Genomic DNA, 27,109 nt, shown 5'->3' with positions numbered 1-27,109 from the left:
CATTTCGCACCGTGTCAGATTTGTTGCCAGCCCGGCTGTGGGAACCAGAAGAGTTTTAACACCGGTTGGGGAGGATGTCGACTCACGAGGAGTCACTATTACCCTTACGCTGTGGGTCACACGCCAGCAGTTTTAATTGCCACCTTAGAGAACTTAAAACCGATCAGATTTGGACTGTGGCATCCAGGTTCTATTTTTGTTGCGGTTAAAAAAAGACTGAAGCCGCCTCAGCATTTCTCAGCTACTCCCAGTGAAATGGGTAACAGGGAGACCGGTTCCAGAAGCACCAACCTTCACCGCGTATTAACACGCTCTAACTTGAGGTAGCAATGTTGGACTTCTTTAACTGTTAATTGGACTGAATGCACATAAATTTCTGTTGTAATGAACAATTACTAGAGCTTCAAGGGAGGGTCCAGTTGCTCACGGAAGAACTGGAATGAAGGGAGATGCATAATAACCATTGCATCTGTTACATTTCCTCTCAGACCTAGACTTGTATTTTCTTATTTATTAAGATGCATCACCAACATACCTGATTATCTGCCTTAAAGCTGGCAAAAGCATCAGAATGTAAGTGACTGAAAGGGCCTCAGTTAAAACTACTGTCTTCATTATGCTTATCACATCATGATAGATGCAACTTCTGGGATAATTATAAACAAACAAACAAAACCTCCAGAGAAATATCTCAAAAATTCCCAGCACCATTAATACACTCAAGTACAGGAGCCTCTGCAAAGAACAAAGACTAATGAAATCTGACATTAATCTACATTAAAGATTCAGTGATTCAGTTTATTTGCCAAGGCTCAATGATGCATTAATCCTCATCCCATCCCACACACACTCACATGTTTCCTCCCCGGCCTTTCTCCCTTGCTCCCTAAATTCTGAAACGGCAGACAGCTGGGCTGCCCAAGGCCTTGTCTGCATCCAAAAGTTACCTTACTTGAGGTATGCGATTCTCCTCGCGTGGTTACAGTTATCCCAGGACAAGTGAGCCTCTACCAACAGAGCCTGGAAAAGGCAGATGTCCTGTCTGTGCCTACTGCTTAAATTAGGTTAGCTTTCAGTGAACAAACAGCTAGCTTATACCAACAAAGAAGCTCTCCTGCAGGCTCACAGTCAGCGCTTAGCAAGCTGCCATGCACTGGTCACAGCTGGCATTGCACAGCTATCATCTTGGAAAAGAAGAAAAAAATCAAAACCTGAACCAAAATGGTTATAGCACTACCAGCCATGTGGGCAGACTCACTAGTACTGGAAGACTTGGTTAAGTGAGTACGTGCATTTATAGAAGGCAACAAACCTAACCAATGCAGATGGTCCAGCAAAAATCCCTGTGTAGATACGGCGACATGTTTTCTCCTGAGAGAATGTGCCAGCACAGGAGGTGTAAGTGAGGACTAAGAGAGGAGTCAAGACTCGTCTTTGTGGATCACACTTTAGAAACTCTCTTGTAACTCCTCACTGTACTTGACAGTGACACACATTCATCTTTCTCCATTTGACACTGGATTTCTCCTTTTGCTGGGACCCTTCCATGCACAGAATCAATGTTCAACCCATGCAACACCTGAGAGCTCATTCCTCTTAGAGCAAACCTACTTCAATGCCATGCAGTGTTGTACTGTCTAAGCGTCATTGCACCTAATGCCATAAAGTATTATCTAGTCTACCTCTCACCATAAAACTTTTTATGACTATTTGTGCAATGCTATGCTATTATAACAGTATGCAAATCACATTAAGTCATAACTCTTCCAACACTAACAATCCTTCTTGCAGATCAGTCTCTGAGAAAAAGCTCGTAAGTTACAGGACAACACTCTACCTGTTGAACTACACTCTGTGCTCCTGAACAAGAGACCTGAGTTTTGGTTTTAGGCCATTTAGAAGTTGGGAAGTTACCACTTCCACAGGTAGAAAGTATTGTCCCCAGTCTCTCTGCACAGACTTTTCACCAGAACAGCTCTGAGAGATCCCACCAGGTTTGGTCTGGAGAAATTCCAGTATCCAGGTGAGATAAATCAATAAATTCACATGGACATGAATAAGGGGAGTAAACACCCAGTGCTTTGAACTTGCTGGTGGAAACAAAACAATACTTCCTGGATAATAATACCTTGTTTTTCTTAATAACCTCTTTGGTATCCCACTAATGTCAGTGGTACTTAAGTAGAAGTTAGAGTTACAGATTCTGCAGGACCCCAGGAGAAAAGTGCATGGAAGACATGACTGTATTTCTTTAATAGGCGTCCTCAATAGAAAGTATAGCCCTATATATAAAACATCTGGGACACTGTAAGTCAGACTGTAAGTTAATGTGTCAAAACTTCCATAAATAACATGCAGCCTCTCCAAAACACACTCTAGTCCAGTATCCCTTACACAAATATTCCAGGTTCAAGTTTATAGTATATGACAACGACTGAAAGAACACTATCTTCACTCCTAAGCTGAACACATTTTAGTTTATCCTCATGCATCTCCTCCTCAGAACACTATTTACTATCTAGGATGTCAATACAGCTATTTTACTTTCCTTTTTCTCAAGAAAGTAAAACTGCAGAAGTCTCTACCGGTTGAAGAAACTGCGAAGCAGGGGAGTAACAGCCTACAAGAACATCATCTCTAGGTCGTAAATGTTGCTATCCTTCCTTTGCATTGTGATAGAGTCTCCGAGCATCAGCTCTCCTGTAGGCTCTTCTGCACTAGGTCCTGCAAAAACTTTAGAAGAAGTAACAGTCCATCTGAAACACTGCTGGGATGCGCCCAGTTAACCCCATCAACCAAAATTAAACCTAAGAAAGCACTAGCACTTCACCTTATTTCCACAAGCAAAATCTATTCTCAGCTTGCCTAGACTAATTTTCCCCCTGATTTGGCAACCAAATTCAGCAACTATAGAGGCTGCTACCAATGAATTTGACTGAAAAGTTGTATCTGCACATATGTGAAGGTGAGTACAGTGAAACCTTTCAACACACTGAGAGAAGAAAGCGTGGTTTTGGGCTCAGGCAGTGGAAGGGAGGGAGACAGCTCTTTTACCCATACAACTGTACTCATGCTGGAAAATAGACTTAGTGCTGGAGAAAGCACTAAGTACAGTCCCCTGATGATCTTAAAATTAGTGGCCATGTCAGCTGTTGCCCTAATCTGCATTTCAGAAGGGCCTTTCCACGAGAAGTGGTGTCTAATGGTAGGAAAGCCTCACTCAAGGCGATATGGACTGGTAGAGGAATTGCAATCGCCCTGCTCTTAGCTCAGGCTCCTCAGTATCAGAAGTTAACATACCTTTTCGAAGCTGCTCCCTGTGCCAGACAAAATCAGAGCAATTCTCTGTCAGCAATGAGGAATACCCATCTACCCACTTCAGAAAGGAAGTTTTGGTGGATATCTAATCTTTCTCTGTTGAGCAGTTTCACAACGGAGCCTTTGCAGAAGGGAACCTGTCTTCTCTTACGTCCTGCAGAAGAGGTCTGCCCTCTCATGTCTTCGAACAGGGACACAGATATACACAGCCTCAGAGGGTACAACCCCATCAAGTCCAATTTCAGACAGAAAGGCACAACTACAGCCCAAGGCCAAACAGAGCACCCAGGGTCACTGGAATGACTCAACTTGTTTTGTCAAGATACCTCTTATCTTGGCAGATTTACTCTTTTCACTAGTCTCCTCTTGGTAAAAAGCAGGAGGCTATGATTATCAAGCCCTACAGTGAGAGAGATGGGTTGGATCTATACCGAAACTAACAAAGTACGCGGAGCTCTAAAAAGAAAAAGCTCTGGTGCTAACCTAACATGCACAGTCTGTAACTTGAGCTATCTATCCCAGCTGAAATCCCAAGCCAGTCCTAGAGTTGATGCTGTCAGAATATACCATTAGCAACACTCTGTGTCACATTCAAATGACTGCTACTAACAAACTGCAGAGCAACATGATCTCATGGGCCTGACAAGGAGGGTCACTTCAGGACTGACACTGCTTTGGATGTGAAAAATGGAAGAGAAACAAAAAACATTCCTGAAGAGCAAAGCCTCTCAGAAGTGACACCTGAAGCTCCCAGGACGCTATGTTGGGTAGTTCAGGTAGCTTTTGTCTAGAAAACAGCCTATAATCTACCATGATGTAAACTGAAAGATAAAATCAAGTTGGCRTCCTTCATTAGTGTTTGTGACAGCCTACCCACATCAATACCATTGCTTTCATTGTACTGCATCACACGATAACCACCTATTTTGGCTCTTACCTAACTTTCCTAGCGTGCCCTAATTCCACACCTGGAATCTGGTTCTGTTCTGGCTTTGCCATGAAGCCAGCATACATGAAATCAGAATCAGCCCTAAAAAAAAACAGATTATTGTCCACCTCACTCTTACACTTAACACCTGTGTAACATCATACCTGCCATTGTTTTCCTGACTGGCTTGACATGTATGTTGCTGGGAGACTTCGAAGGCTGTTCTTCATAGGGGACCCTACCAGCGTACCCCCCACCTCACTTGAGGAAGGTTCACTGGCCACTGCCACTTGGTACTGGGAGTAGTTGTACAGGTTGTTATAGTAAGGATACAGGGATGGCTGGTAAAAACTGCTGTAGTAGGTGGAGTCCACAACCAAATCAGACGTGCTCTCCAAGTGCCCTCTGCTGGGGATGGAAGGGATGTCCTGAATGAGCATCCGTCCCTCTGGAAAAGAAAAACACAAGCGATTATGAAACAGGAGGCTCCACAAAGAGCATTCCTTTCACCTTTCGGCAAGCTGCTTCTCCTCCTGGAGGCTGGAGAGAGGATAATGAATAGGAAGAGATGGGAGCTGAAAGGGAAATACAGCTGGCTGTTTGCTGGAAACTCAAGTGGACTGATGTTCGTTCAGAGCCTGAGAAACACCACCCACACACACACACACTGTAGACTACACAAGGGGAGAAAAACCAGCTGAAGGTTAAGGCAATGTGCTGAGTTCTCATCCTGCCTACGCTGGTCTGAKGATGACTTACACTAGCCAGTCTGATGACGCAGCCTGCTATTATTTTTAAATTAATTATAACTGAGTGTCAAGTCTCTTATTCCCTTGGAAGCAGAAAGGCTGTAACCACAGGATGACATTGTTCACTTACCCCTTTTCACCTAACATCCTTCAGGTGAGAGGACAGTTTCTAAACGTGTCTTTAGAACAGGCAAACAACCACAAAGCCAAGATGAAGTGCAGTACAGAAAGCAAAGCATTATCAGCCAAGGTGCTTCAGCAAACCAAATGCTAACTTCCTGCACACAGGCCCTCAATCTTTGCCCAGCCTCCACACCCAAGTAGCTTTCCCTAGTCCAGTGTCAACTGGTGTCTTGTGATATTTCCAAGGATGACAACGGAAGGTGCTCGCTGGCATTGCTTCATGCCCAAGCTCTCTCTGATACACTGCATCACTTATCTGGCCAAGCCATGTACTGGGCTGTAAACTAAGAATACAGCAAACATTGCTACAGCCCTAGAAAGCCTAACCACACAGTGAATATACATGTACAAATTAAACAAGGGAGCGACTGTAAACCCCACCATCCATGTAGCTCTGGTTCTAGCTCATGTCAGTCTAATCTTGCCCTGTATCAACCTTCATGGTTTCTGCAGCATAATGATCCCTTCCACAAGAAGCTGCTGCTTTTTCAGCATGACCTTGTCTAACTATACCGTGGAGGGGCATAGGATGTGGCTTAAAGCATACTGATGAGCTCTCAAGGGTTATCAGCATGGAGACAAAGCAGCATGGACAACAGGCACACATCAAATAACATCCCTAAGGAAGACGTCAGACAGATGTTGCCTGGATGGTTTTGTTCCTATCTCTTGGTATCTCTGCACCTTGGTTACCTACCTGTAAAATTAATATGGTGGCATTTACCAGCCTCTCACAGTCCTGGTAATACTTTGCACTGTAACGTTTATTAGCTGCATGCTAAATCCAATGATCAGTTTTAAGAATTATTGACATTTTCAACCCAACTATATTTCACTTCTTTAGTTCTAATGAAAGCTCTTTGCAACCAAAGATGACATCATTCCAGGGCACTAAATTATACAGTGCCACTGCTCAGTTCTTGTTGACATTCTGTTGACATCACATTTATAAGCAAAACAGAGCATTTTATGTCTCCTGATTCTGATTTTTCTGTCCCTCAGCCCTAAATGAGCATGAAACTAGCCATTTGGCTACTTTCATTCTGAGCACCTATCAAACTTGCACACAAAACAGAGTATGCAATGCCAGGAAAGACCCTTCATAAACAGTTTTTGCACTGCACATTCATACCAAATTTTAATATTGCTATTATTCTGCTCTGGGCAGGCCTGTCTTCAAGTTCATCTTATCTGTGTCTTTGCTTAAATCAGAACATAGACCACCGGCACTGAAAAACCAACAAATCTGATAAATCACAGCATGAGTCTGAGCCTGCCCTCCTCAGAACTTAGTTCCTGAATAATGCTGCAGCCCAATTACTCTGTTTTTCATGCTGTAAATTGAAAGCCAAAAGCAAAGTCCTACAACACCTTCCCTGCTGGGATACAGATTTCACATGAGACAGATATGCAAGGCAGCCTTGGCTGTGGAACCTATGGAAGCGCTATGCTATTCTGCACAGATGTGCAACCTCTTCTGAAGTACCTGCAGCGTCATCCCACATGTCCCCGCACATCATAAGAAGGGATAAGGCTTTCCATTAAGAATACTAGCACCAGAGCTGAAAATGAAATGGGGGCTTTTTACACCCACACAGGAAAGGAGAGCCCACCCTGAGATGTCAGGAGCTAGAAGGAAGGAGGGGAGAAGGTAGCAGACTACTGAAATTTTTGGAAAGATAGGATACACCTTATTTTCTAATGTGTGACAAGACGGGCTAGGTTAGAACAGTGACCTGCCCACACTCACACTCCAAATCATACAAGCATCCTTAATGTCACTGTGATTTTCAGATGACTGGCCATGCTACAGCTCCTTCCTGAAAAAAGTGCAGTGGTTGCAGTCTTCTGCTGCATTAGGCAGAAGAAAAAATAAGCTTCTTCTCTATTTCTACCTCCTGTCTGTGGTTGGGGCTACCATCACTAGCCACCAGATGTGTTTTTCCTTTATCTAGCTGTACAACAGCCCGCAGCGGTTTAGTGCTTGGGACTGTTATGAATCCATCAGAACAGCCCTCTGCATTTCTTCTGCTGTCTCCCTGCTCACTAATGACCTGTACAGTACTATGAGCTGCTCTCTTAAGACTCAACAGAGTGTCTACAGCTGTTCACCTGCTCATTCACCCACCCGTGCACCCACATGCATAAATCCCCAGACATCAGCAGCATGGGGCATTTTTCTTTTATAAACACAGAATTATGGAATCCACAGTTCTCATAACAGTCCTGACACATGTCCACTGAGCTACAGCTACATCATAGGAAAATGCTCCCAGCAACATGCTGGAAAAAGCAGGAAACCTGGGAATGTGGAAAGTTCAAGTGAAGGGACACACCCAACCCTGTAGAGAATGAGGACTCCTGTTACGGAGCTGGAAGTCAATAGAAGAGTTAATTCTCCCTAAGTCTTTGGCCACATCATGCTCCTGAAGATGGAGGAACTGCCAACATCTGGCAAAGAGCAGTGGAAAGCTGCCATATGCTGCAACTCACTTTTCCCCCCTGAATTTAGGAGATGAGCTTTACTTTGATGTCATGCTTTGTGACTGGTCTCTGCCTTTTTTCTGCAGCATCTGGATGAGATTCGGTGCTTCATCTGTGTAAAGGGAGACATCTCACAAAAGACATAGTTTTATGCCATCCAGATTCTTGGCAGATGCCAGGTCAGACAAGGTCAAAGCACCCCAGGGGTTCCTCTAAACTCCTCACAGTTTTGAATCAATCTGAGGGAAGGATGCCTCGGAGCAGAGGCGCTTGGAGAGCTGAGTTCACGCAGTTCTTCAACCACTCTGATATGCCCAGGGTCAACAGCAGCAGTTGAATCCAGCTTTCCACTTTTACCATATTTAACCTGGTTGAACTTTGTAATCTACTACTATTAATGCACACATTAAAAATATACAGTATGTACAGAGCATATACAACCATAAAGGCATTAAGGGGAAGGAATTTTTTTCTTAGTAAAGAAAGCCCTGCAAGTTTTGACTTTTTCTTTCTGAGCTTGTATTGTTGAGAAAAAAGCAGGTCAGATCAGTCAGTGCCTTCAAGCCATGGAGTACCTTCAAGGAAGTGCTAAGCGCCAACAGGAGCAGAACTACTGGCCAGAAAATCCCAGCTATATCCTGCCCTGGGAATAAAACAAGGCAGCCGAGACTCTGCCGTTAGAAAATTTCTTGTTTTATCACACATCCAATGGTGTTTTTGCCCTGTCTATGCTGGTTCTCTCCAGCTGAAATCTGCTAGCTAGTTGCCAGGCAAGCACACTGTCTCTGGACCGCAATATCCTCAAGGACGGCCATGGATTGCCGAATAACATGGATCTATTTAAAGCAACGGCTGTGACTAAACCCCTATGTGGCATGGGGTTTCTTTGGCTGGTCTTTGGCCTGCCTTGTAAGTCTTGGCATGACTCCTACCTAGCTGGTGAACCTTCCCACAGACCCCTCTTGTGACTCTTTGACAACCAAGGCATTCTGCTAAAGGGAGGCTGCTAGCCCCTGGCTGTATTTTCTGCCAGCAAGGACAGAATACCAAGGTTAAGAATGCAGCTTTCAGCTGTTTTTTTGCAAATGTAATTCAACGCAGCTGAACAGCTCTGCGGGCAAAGATAGGGTCCTCCCCTGCTTTAGAGCTTGCCGCGTTACCGTAGAAGATGGCAACACCTGCACACAAGGGGCAGTCCTGAGGTTCATTACTCTAGTGGGAGCAATTTTTAAGAGGAATTAAGCTTTCAACAAGGCAATTGCTGCTGTGCTGTCAGACTCCCAACTCTACCCCTCCATCTGCCCTTTTAAAACAACAGGGTTGCTGCAGGTGCTGGACTGGGGCCTTGACTGTCTTCCCCCTCCACATGGAAGAACTGGGAAGGGCTCCTGGGCCCTTCCCTTGCTGTGTGCAGCAGCACGTATAATCTTGGCCCAAACTTAAGAAGCACCCGAGGAAAATAAACTGGCCACTAACCCTAAGCTTCCATTTGCATTATCAAGATTTTAACGTTTTGCAAATTGTAACTAGAATGTGACCAAAAATACAGGGTTGAACCTGTATGAGAAGGAACGGAAATTGCAGAGTAGAAGGGAAAAGGGGTTGCTAAAATTGTCCCTTGTTTTTGGGACACTGAGTCTGCCACGTAAGGGTGCCTGAGGCCTTCCTTGTGTGAGCAATGCTCTTGCAATGAGACAACAGTATCACTTCATGCACTTGTGTTCAGTTGCATTTCTAAGCCCTTTTCTATATCTTTACTAATTCCTGTAGAGAACTGATGCTACTTTTTTCCACTATGTACACAGTGTGAAATATGACCCGCTCTTTCATAGAAGATCAATATGATGCATGATAAACACTGTTATTGATCTTGCAGTGTTGTAGACGACTCTCCAGCTCTATGGCATATTAATAGTAGTTAACCAGTAATTCATTTCAGGATGGCTAGGATTTTCTTTTAAGGAAGGTGAGTTCTCAGGGTCAGTTACACATAAGGGTCTTATATATTCAGTAACCTACAAGAGGCTCCTGCCTTCACTTAGCAGAGCATGGTGAAAAACAGTGGTCCAGTCCTCAGTTAATGCAAACCAGTCTCAGACCATTTACTTCAATAAAGCTATGGCGATTTACACGAATTGCGGATATGCATGGCAAAATCAACACAGCAGCCTGTATATAGATCATTCTTTCCCTTCTTATTTTTTTGGGGGGGAAAGAAGAGATGACAGGGAATTTACAGGAACTTCTATCATCCCTATCTTGCAGATGCAAATGCATTTTTAAGTGTACAAACCAAGAAATGCAAACATTGAAGTTCTGCCAGTAACACTCATCCTTAATTTTCTATTGCTATTGGAACTGTTAAGGGCCAGCTATAAAAATCTTACTATTCACTAATATTAGTAAATTAAACATGCCTGAGGAAGTTGCTGATACTGAGGTAAATGGTACAGAGTCCACACTTAACTATTAAACTTTTTTACCCTCTAAAACAGGGTGGCTGCATCAAACTGCCTATACCACACTCAGGAATCTGAGGGGAGTATTAGTCAGCTTGGGAGAGAGCCATGCCAGTAACTGTTTTAAAAATCAGAATAGCACATAGAGTCAAGTTTCAATGCCTGGGAGCATGCTGTGGCACTGTTAAATTTACTAATATGGCTATAAGAGGTAATTAGTCTACATCTGATTATATATATCAGAAAACAGATGCTGTATATGCAGTGTGACAATTAAGAGAATTTCACAGTCTGCATTTATTGACATGAGTTTTTTTATACATGTATAGTCATTTTCCCTAAGTTTTTTATTTATTCACCTGCGAAGACCCCACACATACACAGATATGGCACTGAAAATGCAAAAGAAAGGTGTTCACTGAAGTAACATATTCACTCAAGTATTAGGAAGGCTACATTTTCCAGTGAGTAGAGTTCAAGCTTTTGGTAGTTTACATTTCCTGCATTATTTAATTAAGAGTGATTGTTTTCATCACAGCGGGGTTTACATCTTTCTGCAAGCCAGCCTCTGCTACGGTAGACAGCTTGGCCGTTAAAACTCCAAAAATTAATTATTCACTCAGGAAACACTTGCCTTCAGCCCTCAAAAGAGTCGTGGATCTGCACCTGACAATTTGCCCTCTCTCACTATAATGCATCCTTACATTCCTCTTAACTGGTTTGGCAATGTTAAGTCTTGCAATGCAGTAGTTCAATTCATAGCTGGCTTTGAGGTCGGACAGCAGCCTTGAATGAGGCCGGTGTGAAATCACTCCCTAACATAATAATCAGAAACGCTGGAACAATATGTTTCTCCCACCAGACAATCATGACAGAGCTATTTCAGATGTCAAAGAAAGCTGGCACCATCACTTACTTTCTGCTGAGACACTTCGCCTCCCAAGGAACAAACACTCATGCTAGTTCTGCCTTCGAGAGGAGTATTTCTACTCTCTTTTCAATAGAAGTTACGGATTATCTTTTGTTCCAGTGTTGAACTTTTAGCTTGCTATAAAGTTAATGTGCTAGACAATGTTCATTCCAGGCAAGGCTGTGGGGCTGTGTATTTTCTGCCACCCCCAAAAAAGGCCATTATCTGTAATTACCCATTACCATGCATAATTATTTCTTCTATTCTGGTCTATGGCCCCCAGGACTTTATGCTGTTACAGCTCACTGCATTATCTTATCAAATTTGTTAAGGAAGCTTTTTTGACCTTTTGAGCACTTGTCATAGCACATATAAAAGCCAGCAGTAAATTGTTTAAGCATGTAGTGTGTGATTTATTATATGTACCCTGTATAGGTCTGCAATGTGTGATACCATACAAAATATTAMATGACAATCCCTTTCCTATTCCCCACTCCTTGCTTTTGCTAAAATTAAAAAAAAAAAGGTGTGGGGGGGAAGCGAGGGTGAGAAAAGAAAACCTCTTCAGGAAGAGAAGGACAGGAACGGTGCTGGCATCTGTCTGTTTTAATTTGAGGAACACAACAGCAACAAATGTCTACACCTGAATGCCAAGCTCCAGAGAAGGTCTCCGCCACTCTCCTTTTCAATGCCTCCTTTTCCACTTCTCATCCCTCTTCCCAGTCTGATGTTCTRCCTTTTCAGCTTGTTTCTACAGCTGTGTAATTCTGCTGAGCCTAATTCTTTTACACAAAATCCCATTTACTGCCACTTCAGCAAGTGAAGAAAAGGCTTTAAACTACCTTTCTTCCTAATATAAGGTTTCTCTCAGTTTAATACGAGGTCCTAAGGGTTACAGACAAATTTGGTCCAACACAGGATTCACAGGAACTGTTCTTTACGGATACCATTTGAGTGCACAAAAGATGAGGTTTTGGTTTTTGCTTCTTGCAAAGCTTCCAGCTAAGGACCAGATACTGACTTGCGTCGCACTATCATCTGCTTCTGCTAATAATCTTGCCAAAACAAATCAGCACACGAGTGCGTCACTGTTCTTTGCATCACCGTCCCAGCGCCCCGTTTCTGAGACGTACAGGGCAGTTCTACTTGCATTTATCTACGAGAAACTCCATAGATAACGGACAAGAAACACCTCCGTGGGGTTCTTGCAACAAGCTGCGATCAGATACGGAAAGAAAACCATGGTTTCCCTTCCTCCCCAAGTGCCACTGCAACCCCAGTCTGAGCTCGAGAGCCGACGCAGCAGCTCTTACTCCTTCTCCTACAGCATCACCCACCCTAAGAGTCCTGCACGCCCAGCTGTGCTCTGAGTAAGATCTCTTAGAGAGAGAGAGAGGTGAGAAAACCTGCTATCATCCCTGTCAGCTGTGCGGGCTCAAAGCAGCTGTGTCGCTAGGCTAAAGACAATAAATCATAGGCAAAACAGATTATTGCCACGACAGTCTTTAGGCACCACTCCGACGACAAACAGGGAACGCAGATGCTGAGCAGAGAAAATGACTTTCTTCTCAAAGTGGAAATATACACTAAAAAAAAAAAAAAAATTGTCCGACAACTCTGAGCCTCTTCCAGGTTTCCCGGTCTCTTCCCGGGAGCTAAAGCACGCTGGGACAAAACTGCCCAGTTCTGGTTCCTTATCACAGCTATGCCTTGCTGGGGCACATACCACCTGGCAACTCCTACCTCACTTTCACCTCCTCCCACCACCGCAAGACAAAACAACTAGTCACCACAAAATTTCTTCGAATGGCTCTCTGACAACCAGAAAATAGCTGCAACAGCCCTAGCAGGACGAAGCAGGCACACCGCTAATTCGGTAAATATTATCAGAGAGGCACGGGCGTAACGGGAGCGCTATCTCGCGGGAGCAGGGTAAACGCTCCGTGGGCAGGAGCCGGCTTTATCCGTGAAGACGTCAAAGGCCGGACTCTCGCGTTTCTCAAGGTTTATCCTACTGCCAGAACAATACTTGATTTTCACCCTGAAGGAATGAACACGACTTTCCTCCCTCTAACAACAGCCCCCGGAGCTAACTGGAACAAGCACGCTTTGCCTGAGGCACAGCTTTTCCAGTTCAAGCCGTAAACGCCCCCTAAATGGGACAGGGCACCTTCCCTGGAATGACATTAGCCAGAAAGAGGCACTGCAGGATAAAAATTACACTGCGCAGACTGCACGTTTCAAGGGGAAAAGGGAGATACGGGAATTAAGGCTATCGGTACAATCCTGCTTGAGCCCTACTCCGCCGGCGCCCCGAGGCGCAGTCCTTACACAAGGCTTCACATCCACATACTGCCTTCACTAACGACATCAAACCCCATCCACAGAAAACTTTAACTCGAGCGGGGTCTAGTCCGGCAAAGGCACCAACAGTTCAGAACAATTGTACTGGAAGGTAATTAAATCTTAAACGAGAGGGTCACCAACGGGCAAAACAAACTGCTGTCTCTCATTCCAGGAGATGTCTTCTCGTCCTTTAATCATTCTCGTGTCTCCTTCTTGAGCCTGTACAGGTTTAAGCACAGCCGTGCCGGTCCAGACCAAGGATATTTCCCCACCAGCAGCTATGAACAGAAAAACCCAGGAAACAGCAGGAAACGGGCAAATGCTCGTGGCGCTTCCCTTGCCCCGCTCTCCCAGCCTCCGGTCGTTCTTAGCTCAGGACATCCGCGAGGCTGGTGGGATCTGTCTTACTTAACAACCACCAGCGCATCTCTGTTTTCTCCTACATGCGCAATATCCCCCGGGGAAGGAGTCCCACAGCGCTACCAACCGGTGCACCACGCGCCACRGACACCAAAAGGAGACACAGGTCCCACAGGCACCTCACCGACTTTAGGCACAGGAGGGACTAAACCACCTCACTCCTCCCACGCGCCTGCCTGCAAGGGCCGTACCAGTCCTTTGGTCATCCTCTTCCACTGGGAACTAATATTCAGYCCGGTATCTCCCACGGCCACCAGCCCCTCTGCAGTGGCAATGTTTTGGGGGACGGATTCCTGCATTCCCCACATCCGGACTGGGTAAAAACGGACCTTGTTTGCACGTGACCAGGCAACTGAGCTCTCCTGGCGCTCTGTCTTCGTGATTTACCAGCCYGTGGACCTTTAGGTCATCTACTAACATTACCTGTGATGATTCGAGGTTTGCTTACAGGATATCAGTGGAAAGATTAAATAGCTTAAAGCCAATAGCAGGTTCCTGTGAGACTCCTTTAGAAACACAGCTCTGTCAGATTCCCCATTCATAACCACATTTTCAGACCAATAGGATAATCCTTTTAAAAACCATTTAATATGCACAATATTGATTTTCTATCAATTCCGTTTCTTAATCAAGATGTCGGGGTTAAAAAATCAAATGCTTTACAGAGTTTGATTGCATCAATATTTCACTTTATCTTGCAAATTTATAATGATAAAAGATTACTAACTTGATAAAATCTTTTACCCATAAACTCCTGTTAATTCACATTATATGAGCATCCTTTAATGGTGGCGCCTCTCCCCCTCCCACAAATTTCAGTCCAATGTAAGCTGTTCCACTCTATTTCCAAGAACTGAAGCCAAGCTGACAGATCTGTAATCACCCATGCTATCACAGTGACTCTTCTTAAACACTGGTGCGACATCACCTTTCCTCCAGCCCTTAGGAATTTCCCCAGTCTTAGAAAACTTACTGAAAATCAACATTAATGGACCAGAGAGATCCTCAGCCATTAAAAAAAAAAAAACAAAAAAACAATTGCATGCAGGTTATCCAGTCCTTTGGATTCTAGTTAGTGCTGGAACTGAAAGCAGAATGTCACCACCTCCATATACAGCAATATCATCTGTCCTTCTTCAAAGCAAACATCAGAAAAAATTATTGAACATTTCTTCCCCTCTTTCACACTTAGAATTATTATCCCGTAACAGGTCAAACCACCACTAACTGTGGGTGTGGGTGTGTTCCTGATACAATTAAAAACCCTCCAGATTTTCAGATTCTTAGTTAGATTTAAACTTCATTCAAAATCTTTTTTTTTCCCAAAGGAAAAGGTGATTTTAGAGAAAAAACAAGGAGGGGGAAATTCCAGCCAGAGGATTGCATTTTGGCATAGTAAGTTTCCCAGTTATGCACGCAGGCCCAACCTAACTCCAGCTAAAGATGAGCATAAATATCATCGATGATTTCAGTAGAACTATAGAAGGCACACTTTGTTCATCTTTAGAATACACTTAATAAAAATTATCTGGTGCAAACATTCAGCAGGAATCTTAAAATTCCTCCTAACATGACCGAAGAAACAAAAAATCAGAAAACCATTTGTATTTCCATAACCAATGGAGGATTCAGGAACCCTTAACAAGATAAGCAAATTCCACTTTCAGACTCTGCTGTCACTGACTAGAGCAGAGGAGTTATCTATTTAAGGAGAGCAAAGGGACAACGCTTGTTCTTTTCTCATTTGTACTTTTGGTTTTTATAATTCAATGCAACTCTTTCACTATTGGCAAAAAAAAAAAAAGCACTTTCAGTAAAGAACAAGCATTCAGAATCTCTGAACATGGTTTGATCCTGTAAAGACGTAAGGCACATTTTAATGCTACACCATAGGACATTGTTCATGTTGAACTGAGACAACAGGACTATCCACGTATCTAAAATTATATAGCATGCATGACAGCTGAGAGGATCAGGGCCAATAAAATTAGTGCTTCAGAAAATCAGAAGCATGTAAAACACAGARCATTTTCAATTTTCAGTGTAACAGCTGGAATATGCATGCGTATATACACGTTTTTATTGATCTTCAGGTACACRAATGAGAAAGAAATTYACAAACTTTTAACTGGTTGTGTATCAGCTACACAATATGCTACTTAAATGCATAACAGAAGYAGAAGTTAAATAAACACAACTTTAAAAAAAGAGGAAGAAATTAAAAGAGAAAGGAAATCAGGAAAGAAAATCATAATTCTAGACAGTGATGAAAAAGAAGTCCAGACACCTGCAGGCCCAAAGAAGCAAATTGAGAGGCGGAGAGAGAAACTCAGTGTGGATTAAACGTAAAGGGATTTAAGTCATTAACAAGAGATCAAAGAGAACATTAGAAGGGAGGGAAGGYTTTACAAGTGTCTGAGATAGGAGACCTTGGAGGAAATATGCCTGGGATAAAATCATTATGGCTCACACTAAAAATAATAAAGGGAGTAGGACGATGGTCAGAATTAGCTAGAGTCTGTGCTTGATTAGAAGCTATATGATGACAGAAAACCGGAAGGTTTCTAAATAAAAAAATATATATAGAAATAGCAAGAGGACTTTTTTTTGACTCAGTATACTTAAATGTGGTGGAAAAACTAATATCCAGGAGTGGTAAAGTATCATTATAGACACACACTGGGCCTGGGCTAGTGAATCACATGAACACAGGTCACTCTTGTATGTTTAAAAGAAAATCGTAAAATAATTAGGCATCCAGTAACACTGCGGAGAAAGAGAAGCTCTTTCAAGGTCCCCAAGAAAACACRGGAGAGAAGTGCAAGAATTTGTACTTTACATAACTGAACTAGTCAAAACTCTGATGATAACTAGCAGGTACCCAAACARAGGAGAAAGTATAGAAAAGTTCGGGGGGAAAAAAAAAGATGAATTAGAAGAAGCATTTAAAAGAGTGTTTCTACAAAAGAAATCTTCAAAGTTGCATTTTTAGTCCCCAGGTCATTAAATGATAAATAYACTGAAAAGGGAATATGGGCCAACAGAGTGAATAAAGAAGGAAGTCTATAAATACAGTGAAAGAAGGCAGTCTTCAAGGTACAAGAAAGCACGCGAAAAAAAGGAAAAAAAAAAATGGAATCATGCCAGCGCTCGGTTAAGGAAGTGTGCAGTATTCCTTCACTCCCCACTTATATCTTTTCTAAAAACAACAAGAAAGCCCCACGCATTCAGATAAGTCGTAATAACTGTTTCAAGGACACGGAAAGGAACAAGAGGTCAGCTGCAGATAGCACAGTAATGTGCCCACGGATAGAAAATTCCGAGTGCATCTACTTCTCCCGCTTCAGCCCTTATCTCAGCGTTCATAATGACAAACGAAAAGCACCAGCCAGCGCAGATAACTCGCTGGACGCGAACGCGCRCACGCCGAGCATCAGCGATGGAGGGAGGGCTTCCACGGCACAAAGAACAACGAGGGCTTCCAACCCCCTTGGCCTTCAGTAGGGAGAGAAACCCGGAGCCGGGATGAGGCCAATGCACCTCGCACGCTTGCTACTGAAGTTGATATGGCCTGACAGCCACCACTTAGCCAGGGATCGGGCTCTAACTGGTAACTCCACCGCCGAAAATCTCACTTCGCGTAAGCAAAGCCAGCCAGAAGGATGCTGCTGCAGGATGACAAGAGATTCTGAAAAGGGCAAAGAAACTGACAACTCACAATGCCTCAGGAGACGGAAGCTCTTCCGAAAGGTGAAGGAAGGATGGAAATATCTTCCCAGCCGTGGGAACCCGTGGGTTTCCACCTCCACCTCTCTGGCCAGTAGCCCATCACAGGAGGGTCTGCTGGCAGAGCAGCAGCTCTCTCCCCAAACAAGCAGCTCTGGGCAGGCAGTGCCTGGTCCCTCACCTCTCCTGCTCTTCTGCGACACTGGAGGAAGCCCCTTCCGGACTGTGCCCCTGGTACAGACAGCCCTGGACTAGCTCCAGGCTCCTGCCTGCACGGAAAAAGACAAACAATCTCTTCTGATGTTCCCAGAGTCTTTTTATGTTATTACTTATTTTCACACTTCCACAGAAATTCCAGACAGGATCAAAAGCCTGAAAGGAAAAATAGAACATCTTCATTTAGAGGCTTAACTCTGGAAATTTCCACCTGTTCTATCTGCTTCACCAGTACAACAGAAACACAGCACTTTGACAGCATCTGTGCCTTAAAGTGCCATACATGCCACTTCAGAAGTCACCTCAGAAAAAACGCACGCAGCTACACACACGCAAGGAAAGCTGCAGAGATGATAACAGAATACTACTTAAAATTGATCCGGGGACACTGCAAGCTTTGCAAGCTGCCGGTTCCAGAAACGAAGAATTCACTGGAAACATCTAATCAGRGATGAAGCACCCTGCAACATTACAATTTATTTAACATAGTCAAACAGTGGCCATAGGCAATGAATCACACAGGGGATGACAAAGCTGCAGGAGATTTCCGTCATCTAGTTTAACCTGCACATTGATCAGAGCTTACCTCCATATTAATCACTTGAAAATGTAATCTAACATACTCTTAAATACCTCTTGTGATTATGCTTCACTTACCCCCTTGTCCTTATGCAGGTCACTCTSTTGCTAATTGCACTTCTAGTTAGGAGAAAAAGTGTCTACTGTCTAATTTAATTTTGTCTTTTTTAGTTTCAAGCCGTTGCTCCTTGTTATGCTCTCTCTAGCACTGTAAATAATCCCTCCCCCTCCTACATATTATTACCTCTCAAATATTTATAGACTGTTATATCCACCCTTAGTCTCCTTTTCTACAAGCCGTACATCATTTTTGTCACCCTTCCCTCTATCCTTTCAGATTTATCTATGTCCTTTTTATAATGAGATGCTCAAAACTCTTTTGCAGTGTTCCCAAGTATGGCTAAACCAAAGCAGCAGAGAGAGGCAGTAACATCCCCTTTGTTTTACCAGCAAGGCCTTTTTTAAAGAACCCAGAGCAAAATACCTGTGATTTCTGTAGGAACTGAACGTTGCAGAGCCACGGCTGTTATACTCCTAACTGCTTTTTCCAATACATGATTGCATCAATCAGAAATGAAAGGAAACAGTTATGGGAAAGTTTAAGTCTAAGGCAAGGAGAGATTGTTCACTGCAGAACATTCCCTGAATCTTTACTTAGACCATCTTGAAAGAGAYTCATGCAAAACTTGGAAAACCACAGTACAGGCAGAAGACCTGTCTCCAGCAACTGCTTCCCAAAACTAAGTCTAAACTGTGCTTTGGAAATAAYGGCAATGCAAGATAGGTAAGAATGCTCACAAATTCTTACAACAGCCACCTGTGAATACGATTCTTTTCCTCTCATTCTAACAGCAACAAGCTGGAGAAAAACAGATGATTACGGATGGAAAGATATTAGTCACTCACATTAAAAAAAAGATACGAGACTTATTTCTTTGCATTTGTGCTTTAGGAACAAGGGTAAAAGATACCAGCAGTTCCAAATCCAGTACAGACACATTATGTTGTGCCATGCTCCTTTCTTGTGAACAGGGAGTTGTTGGTGATGGGAGAAGAAGGGGAAAAAACAGCAGAAAGTGACAGATGGGGCCACTTCGCTCCGGATCTTGAGGGACAGCCAGCAGGACCAGGAAGGCTCAGAGGCAGACAGCAGCCGAGACTGCTGAAGCGCTGGCTGCAGGCGCAGCAGGAGAAAACGATCATTAAGAAGCAATGAGGAGGAGAGGAGTGAAGAGCAGGATTACGGAGCAGTGACTGCGGCAGACCCACCAAGACCTCCTCCGAGGACACACAGCCATCCCGTCAGCCCTGGCACGCGGGCAAAGCAGCCGAGCGGCTCCTTCTCCTTCCAGCTCAGCCCTACCGAGGCTGCTGCCGTCTGACTAGCAATCCACCTGCCAAGTCCCATGCTGCATGCTGCCTGCTGGAAATCCAGCRTACGTTTGGTCACCGAGCGTTTTTACGCCAGAAGAGTCAGGATTTCATTCCCAGGCTTGCATATGCTGATCAGTATTGAGGCCAGCCTAATGACATGGCAAGTTTCAATATGTTGGATTAATGTCAGCATCAAAAACCTGGAAGAGCAGGYATTCCGTAGAATCACAGCACAATTTAAGTTGGAAAGGACCTCCGGAGTCCAGCTGGCTCAAACTCCTGCTCAAAGCAGTGCCAGCTTCAAAGTTAGGTCAGCTTGCTCAGGCCCCATCCAGCTGGGTTTCGCGTCTCTCCAAGGACAGTGAATCCACAGCCTCTCTGGACAACCTGTTCTTGTGCTTAAGCACACTCATGGTGTATTTCCAGGACAGCTCCCCCATGCCGTCAATCAGCTGACTAGAATGAGACTTTTGTTGACAAAAGTGGAAATGTTGACAAAATATGACATTATAAAATGTCAAGAATGGAAAGGATTTTCTTTCAAAAAGAAATTTTTTCTTCTTTTTTTTTTAAACATGATGTTTTCCAATTATAACAGCTTTTTTTCACCTTTTTACTCATGCAGCACAAGAACGGTTGCAAGTCTGTGGCATCAATTTTTGAAAACACAATGCAGCATCACAGAAAAGATCAGTGCAGAACAGAACACCTATTTAAGCATAAATATGCTGAAAAGATAACAGCAAAAAAAGCAAAGGAAGAGAAAAGAAGGGAAGGCAGGGTTTTCAAAGAAATCTAGGATACTTTAAGTTCTAAGGGATCTGAACACCATCATTCATTAGCCATCATGTTACCACCGGTCCCTCTACAGTCCCTATTTATTATTAGATAAAATCCCACCAGTCCCACAAAGTTTCCAAGCAGAGGAATAGCCTGCCTAGAGAAATGTAAAAAACACACTATTTTGTTTCCATCATCCATAATAAATGTAGCAAAGGGAAATAATAACTGCAAACTTATTACTCATAAYTGCTGATAATAATGTTTAACCTGTCAACCTGTGATACTATGAAGGCATGTAAACATATGCTGTTATTATGGTTATAAAAAAGACAACAGCAAGTGGACTGCCACAGAATACAAAAGTAGGAGCTGGTATGTAGGAACATACAGTAATTCTGTGTATATTGGATGCTTCTAAATTGGTCCAACACGAGCACAGAGCAGCAGAAAGAAGGGCACCTTCCAGGCATCCCATGATCTATGTTGCAGCCCTTCCATCCCATCTCCCAAAAGCTAATGATAAGCCTTAATCCGGGATAAGGACAATATAAAATGGAGGAAATGTGAACAGTCGTAAGTATTCTTCCTTCAGTTTGAACAGCTCTCACTCTAAGTTGTTTCATGACCACAGTTTTTTCTTATTTCAGTGATTTCTAAATATTAAAATTGCAGAGATATCAACCTTGTGTGGATCCCAGAAGAATCTAGGTTTTAAAAAGTCTGAACTGAGGACATCTGAGAGGTATGTTTTAAACACCTTACTGTAGTCGTTCCTTGAGTTTTACCCGCTAGCTAACCTAACAAAAGGTACTTGCAAGGGCAATTGCTTTAAATGCCCCAGGACCACGACTGTTTGCTGTGCTGAGCAATAAACGGCCACAGCTTTCAAACCACCTGCAACTTCTCTAGGGAAACTGCCCAGAAACTACGAAATCTGTCTGCAAGAGTTTCCGCACACATCCTGTGAGYGCGGGCTGGTCCCTTTCCAACTACCCTAAAAATTCCCAGATTGCTTTCCTTTCTGACCGCGGAAGAYAAGCTTCTCCCAAAGCAAATACGGGTAAGATGAGTCTTACTCTCTCCRCCCGCATTAATTACCACTGTAAACTCTCAGAAAATCTGCACCTGTACGTATGAGCACCACTTTGCCTATCAAACTAAGACGCTGCGACACTTGCTCTGACACCATGGTGTAGGTTATATGAAACCGCCTGCGACAGAGTCGCTTCCCGTGTTCGCYGTTTCTGTGTCATCGTCCCCCAAATTCTAATAACCCGCACCGTCCTTCCTCCCACTCCAACTAAAAATACGACCTCTCATTACGCTTGCAGCTGAGGGTAACAGGAAAATGGCAAAACAGCGGTGCAAGAATCCTGCAAGTACCTGGACCTGAAACAGTCTGATTCTTAAGCCAGATACTTAGGTCAACGACTTCATGTCACGTCACGCTGCAATTCCTCCACTAACAAAAGGCATAGCTGCAAAGAAAGCTTCAGAATATGCACACAGATATTTATGCATCTCTAAGTCTTTTAGGAATGAAAAGGCCCACCATGCTATACGGACTTAAACAGTACCCCTCACAGGAAAATAAGGCTTTTCAACGCAAAGTCTGCATTCTGACACCTGATAAAGCCCCGCTGAAAGTCTAGCTGAACGCAGAGCACCTCCCGCAATCAGGTAGCTGCAGACGCTTGCACACGCGTTGGTGGCACTAAAGCCATACCCATGAGTAGTTACACCGAATTCAGTAGCTGGACTTATTAAAGTTAGTGGGGCCAGAAGTCCACGCAGTGCAGCCACTTCCAAGCCAGGCATGAATTTCTGTTGTTATTTAGGTGCCTAACAACAAAATTAAGAACCCAGGCTCCTGTTCTTTCCCAGATTCATTCACTTCTGGTAAACAAAGCTGACCTTGTCTTGATTCTTGGCTGGAATCAAATCTTCCTTCTAGAGATGAAGCTGTGTATTTTCACTGTTGTCACCTACATTTAGTAAAACGCTTAAGAAACAATGTATTTGTATTGCTAACAAAGAAAAATCCTCTGCAAGAAAGATGACTGCAAAGCATTTACAACTACTTTAAAGAAAAAATTCTAAGCCATTCAAACGACTTTAAAATTAGCAATTTTCCTGTTTTCAAGTCTTTATTCAAGCACAATATTGCCTTCAACTTGTTTACTGAATGCTGTTCCTTAAAAGGCATTCACTTATTCCATTTAATAAAAAATTATTAAAGCAGTGTTAATAAATTAAGTACCTCCACTGACATTTTTAACGCATTAAGATCAAAGCTTATGGAAATTTTGTTGACTACAAGAAATTTTCTTTTTTTTGCCTGCATAAGTAAGGGTTTTCCTATTCTCCTGAGTTAGGTACAATCTCTGTACATTACTGAATATAATAGTTTAATCTTTACCTAGTCTTTTCCACGTCTGTAGACAAAGACTGCAGTAATCCAAATATTAAAGGAATAATTGTGTTGATTTCAAGATGATACTAACATGACTGCAATAATGAAAACAAACAAAAAAATAAAAACTACTTTTTTTTTATTATTAACCATTTCTCCTAAAACCTTCCCAAAGAAATTCTTCCACATGGGGCTGAAACTGGCTGTCTGCAACAAATCCGTCTGACAAGCCCAGGAATTAGGCTTTAAATGGCCTGGAAACAGAGTGATGGCGTTTGACAGACATACAGATGCACTGTTCTTTTGTTAGTTAACGCAAGGCACTGTCCATTTTAGAAGTATATGGTTAACCAAGAAGTATATTTACCTGTATTATTGACTTCAGCACAGATGATTAAAAATAACAGAAATTTCCCTTTCCTTTTCTCTGTATTTGTTTGCAATTTCTTTGTCTACATAACAGAAGTCAATGACGTCAGTTTCTTTTTCATGTATACCAACTGCTACTTCTATCAGCTCTGTACAGGAGAAAGCATCTTGCCCAGAGCCTTCAGCCCCTTTTAAGCGGTGGTTGTCCTTAGCCACGGTTTTACTAAATCTGCAGGAAAATTCAGCTTTTTCGTTTGTTTGTTTTTTAACAAAAAGTGGTAAATGCAACACAGTAAGGCGTAGAGGGGAAGGGCTGAGCTGGTCCTTTGTGGTTCATCACGCCTGGGCACGCAGAGCAGACCCACCACCACATCGGGTCACGCGTGGCGGACAACTCCCCGACACTGGGGTAAACGACACGACCACGCTTAGCTGCTACGCAGTGCTCAAACCTCCCCAGTTTTGAAGCAGGCATCAAGCCAGGCAACAAGGAGCTGCCAGGACCATGGCAGGAGCACGGGAGGAGACGCATCTGGGGAGAGGGCGAAAAGCTCCTCACAAACCGCCACTTGCAGGTATGCACCCCATGAAATTCAATTGCGGCGCTAACCTATTCCAAGACGATTTGGATTTCCAAGTAAAAATAGTATATTTAAGAGGAAATAGGAAAAGAGGGATCCCAGGCTAAGCGTTTGCTAACCATGCCAGCAGTGCAATACCGCTGTGGGCCAGGGGGACTCCCCCGCAAGTTCGAGACATGGGGGGAAAAGGGGAACCGCAGGCACAGGTGCAGGTAACGCCAGCGGTGTCCCGGACCTCTGGGAGCGCTTTACCTGACGTGGTGGTGGCGGTGGAGGCGGCGGTGCTGCTGGCGTGCGTGGGGCTGCCGCTTTCCCACAGGAGGCAGGAGCTGCCGCCGCCGCTGCTGCCGCTGCTCTCCTTCTTCACTAAGAGCTCGGTGGTGCTGGGCAGCGGTATGGGGTGGCTGATCCCCAGCTCCTCCTCCTGCGCCTGCTGCCGTCTCAGCGCGACCTGGGGACGAGAAGACAGGCTTGGGGCACGCTCTCCAGGTTGGGGACAACTTATAGCAGCAGCGAGAAAAGACGCGGGCACAAGCCTGTTGTCTCCTCTCGGTAGTGTCTACAGCGTCAACGTCGTGATCCAACCAGTGGGTATAGGAGGATATAAAGGAGGATAAAAAGCTATTTAAAACCAGACTCTTTTTGTGTCCAAACGGACCTGAACAAGCCTATGAAACACTGGTGCCACATACACCTGCTTCCAAGGAGGCCACATGGAGGCACGTTAAAGCTGGCCACCGTCAGCAGACGCAGCTGCTCCTGGGCAAGCTGTACTTGTCCGAAGCCGGGAGGCACAGCTCTCTGCTGGGCTGCAAGCAGCCGTGGGGGGCAGCAAGCCCACCCGCTCGCAGGGCTCTGCTGCGCCTCTCCACCGACATGAGGCACCTGCCAACGAGCGCTTGCCTTCTCCTGCGACCTGCAAGCGCCCTCGGCGGAAATGCACCCTTTCGAGGCCATTTCCACAGTGCACGGAGCACTACCAGGGCAAGAGCATGGCAAGAGCAGGGAACGACCCTGCCAGCACCTGGGCAAGCGACGCACACACACCCTGCACGCAGCGGCCGGACCTCCCCGGCCACTGGTGCAAGTCTGCATGCGAGCGCTGGAAACCTGTCCCAGGTCACAAACGCGACGGACCTTCTCCTGGATATCTCGGCCAGAGTTTCCCTCCACTTCCCTATCACGTTCAACAGCAAGCTTTTTCTAATATGAATGTGTAATACCATCAAAGCAATTAATAATATTAGCTCTCGGAATGCAGATATTCCAAAGAGAGGGCATGGATTTGCAAGCACTGACTGTAACTCTGACTTCACAGGCCAAAAACCTTGACCTGTAAAATTCCACCAGTGCCAAGTGGCTTTATTGCAGAAATACACCAAAAAGGGAAAAGAGAGATTTTAAACGTGTTAGCTCCTACACAGACAAGGTTCAATCGGGGGGGGGGGGCACTCAAATCTACTTGCAAAAGCTGGGAAGTGAAGGGAAGAGCCCCAGAAGGTCCACAGCCAGAGAGAGAAATCCACTGAGCAGCAGAAACTCCTCAGCAGCAGCCCAACGTCTGCGCGGAACGGGACACGTCCCCGGGGAACACCCCACTTCATGACCGTCCCCGTGAGGTGTCGCGAAAGGGATCCTTGTTGATTGCTCCAGGGCAGAGAAAGCACGTGTAACTTTGGCGTAATACCAATTTCTACACTGCCAGGCCACCTACGAGTGGCAATTATTTAAATGAATCGGAGCTCCCGGTGGATTCGAAGCAAGTTTAGCCTAACTACATAGAATAATTAAATAAAAATAATGGATTTAATCCATGGTTGCTAATGTTTTCAAAATTTGTCAATGAGCCACCCATTTTACGTGGGATTTGTGAAGTTCTGAGGGGGCACTACTTGCAAAATGGGTCTACAGGTCTGATATTACTGCTTTTATCTCTTTTCAGGAGTCCTAATGCCTTCCAATTAATTGGTCTGAGGGGGACTATTTGCATGAATGTGAATGTGCAATCCCCCTTACAGAGCTCAAGCGTGTCAGACATCACACTCCCAAAACTTCTCACTAATGAAGTTTACAAGATCACAAGGACTAATTCAGCTGTCGTTTACATTGGTAAACATAGTTGTGATTTCAGTGGAACTATCATCTCATGCATAAAGTTATTCCTACACAGAACCGGATGCAGGCTGTATTATTTGCTCCTACTATTGATTCCTCATTTGGACTTAAGATTGCCCATGTACACAGATTTTCACAGAGCCAAGGTATGCAAATTTAAGAACGTTTTTACAACACTGTTAAAAGTATCTGTCTTCTTAGAAATGAACTCAGCTGAAAGCCACCTAAAATCAGGAAAAGCGGATATAGCAAATCAGAAACTACCAGTGAAGAATACACCCACTAACCAATTAGTCGGTTATTCATTATCTAGTAATAGGGTGTAAAAACAAACTGTGTTTGACAGTTGAAAAAAACCAATTAGTCGATGTCACCCGGAAGCCTTGCACCCCAAACACAACCGTGCCTTTCACCACTGCAAGCATGTTTTCGTTCTGCGCACTTTTGCAATGGAAATACATCCAGGATCGTCCAGAAGTAAGCTACCAGATGCTCACTATTAGCACTCGGGAGTGCTGAAATTAATCAAACGTGCCTTAATGCCTCCTAAACGCGCTTGCGAAATCTCGAGTTTACCAAAAAAAAAAAAAAAACGGAAAAAAAGGTAGCAGAAAGTCTCATTAAATAAAGCAGACGAGCGGTGCAATGCGGCCAGTGGAGCAGTTCCCCCCCACGCCCGCGGGCGCTGCAAAGCGCCGCGCGGCATGAAAAGTTCAACCCTGTCCCGGGCGCGCGGGGAAATTAAAGAAACTCTTTATGGCCGCGTTGCGCTCGAGCAACCTTGGGTCGGGGGCTTGTTTGTTTGTTTGTCTGTCTGTTTGTTTTCGCTTAGGGGCTCGGCCGCTCCGCGCTTCCATCATCAGCGCTTCGAGGAGCGAAGCAAGCTCCGCAGGCAGATTAGGAGGAAAAAAGGAAAAAGAAGGAAAAAAGGGGGAAAAGAAAGGAAAAAAGAAGAAAGGAAAAAAGAGGGAAAGAAAGGAGAAAGAAAGGGAAAAGAAAAAGAAGGAAAAGAAAAAGAAAGGGGAAAGGGGTAAGAAAGAGAAAAGGGGGGGAAGAAAGGGAAAAGGGGGGAAGAAAGGGAAAAGGGGGGAAGAAAGGGAAAAGGGGGAAGAAAGGGAAAAGGGGGAAGAAAGGGAAAAGGGGGGAAGAGAGGAAA

At 44.1% G+C, this 27,109-nt stretch overlaps 1 protein-coding gene across 1 annotated transcript in view; it reads right to left on the bottom strand.

The window, feature by feature from the left end:
• The window catches only part of DMRT1 (doublesex and mab-3 related transcription factor 1), a 56,899-nt gene extending 32,183 nt beyond the window's left edge, over positions 1 to 24,716 (bottom strand). The window contains exons 1-3 of the mRNA XM_026060017.1: positions 24,680 to 24,716; positions 24,091 to 24,321; positions 4,411 to 4,694 (exon numbers count right to left, since the gene is read on the bottom strand). Of these exons, the coding sequence (XP_025915802.1) occupies positions 4,411 to 4,694; positions 24,091 to 24,321; positions 24,680 to 24,716 (552 nt within the window). The remainder of the gene's footprint in view (positions 1 to 4,410; positions 4,695 to 24,090; positions 24,322 to 24,679) is intronic.
• Positions 24,717 to 27,109: the final 2,393 nt, after the last annotated feature.

This window comes from Apteryx rowi, unplaced genomic scaffold, assembly GCF_003343035.1.
Source record: "Apteryx rowi isolate R43461 unplaced genomic scaffold, aptRow1 scaffold_163, whole genome shotgun sequence".
NCBI classification, from domain to species: domain Eukaryota; kingdom Metazoa; phylum Chordata; class Aves; order Apterygiformes; family Apterygidae; genus Apteryx; species Apteryx rowi.
The sequence above is the reverse complement of the archived record's forward strand: the minus strand, read 5'-3'. Positions and strand labels throughout refer to the sequence as shown.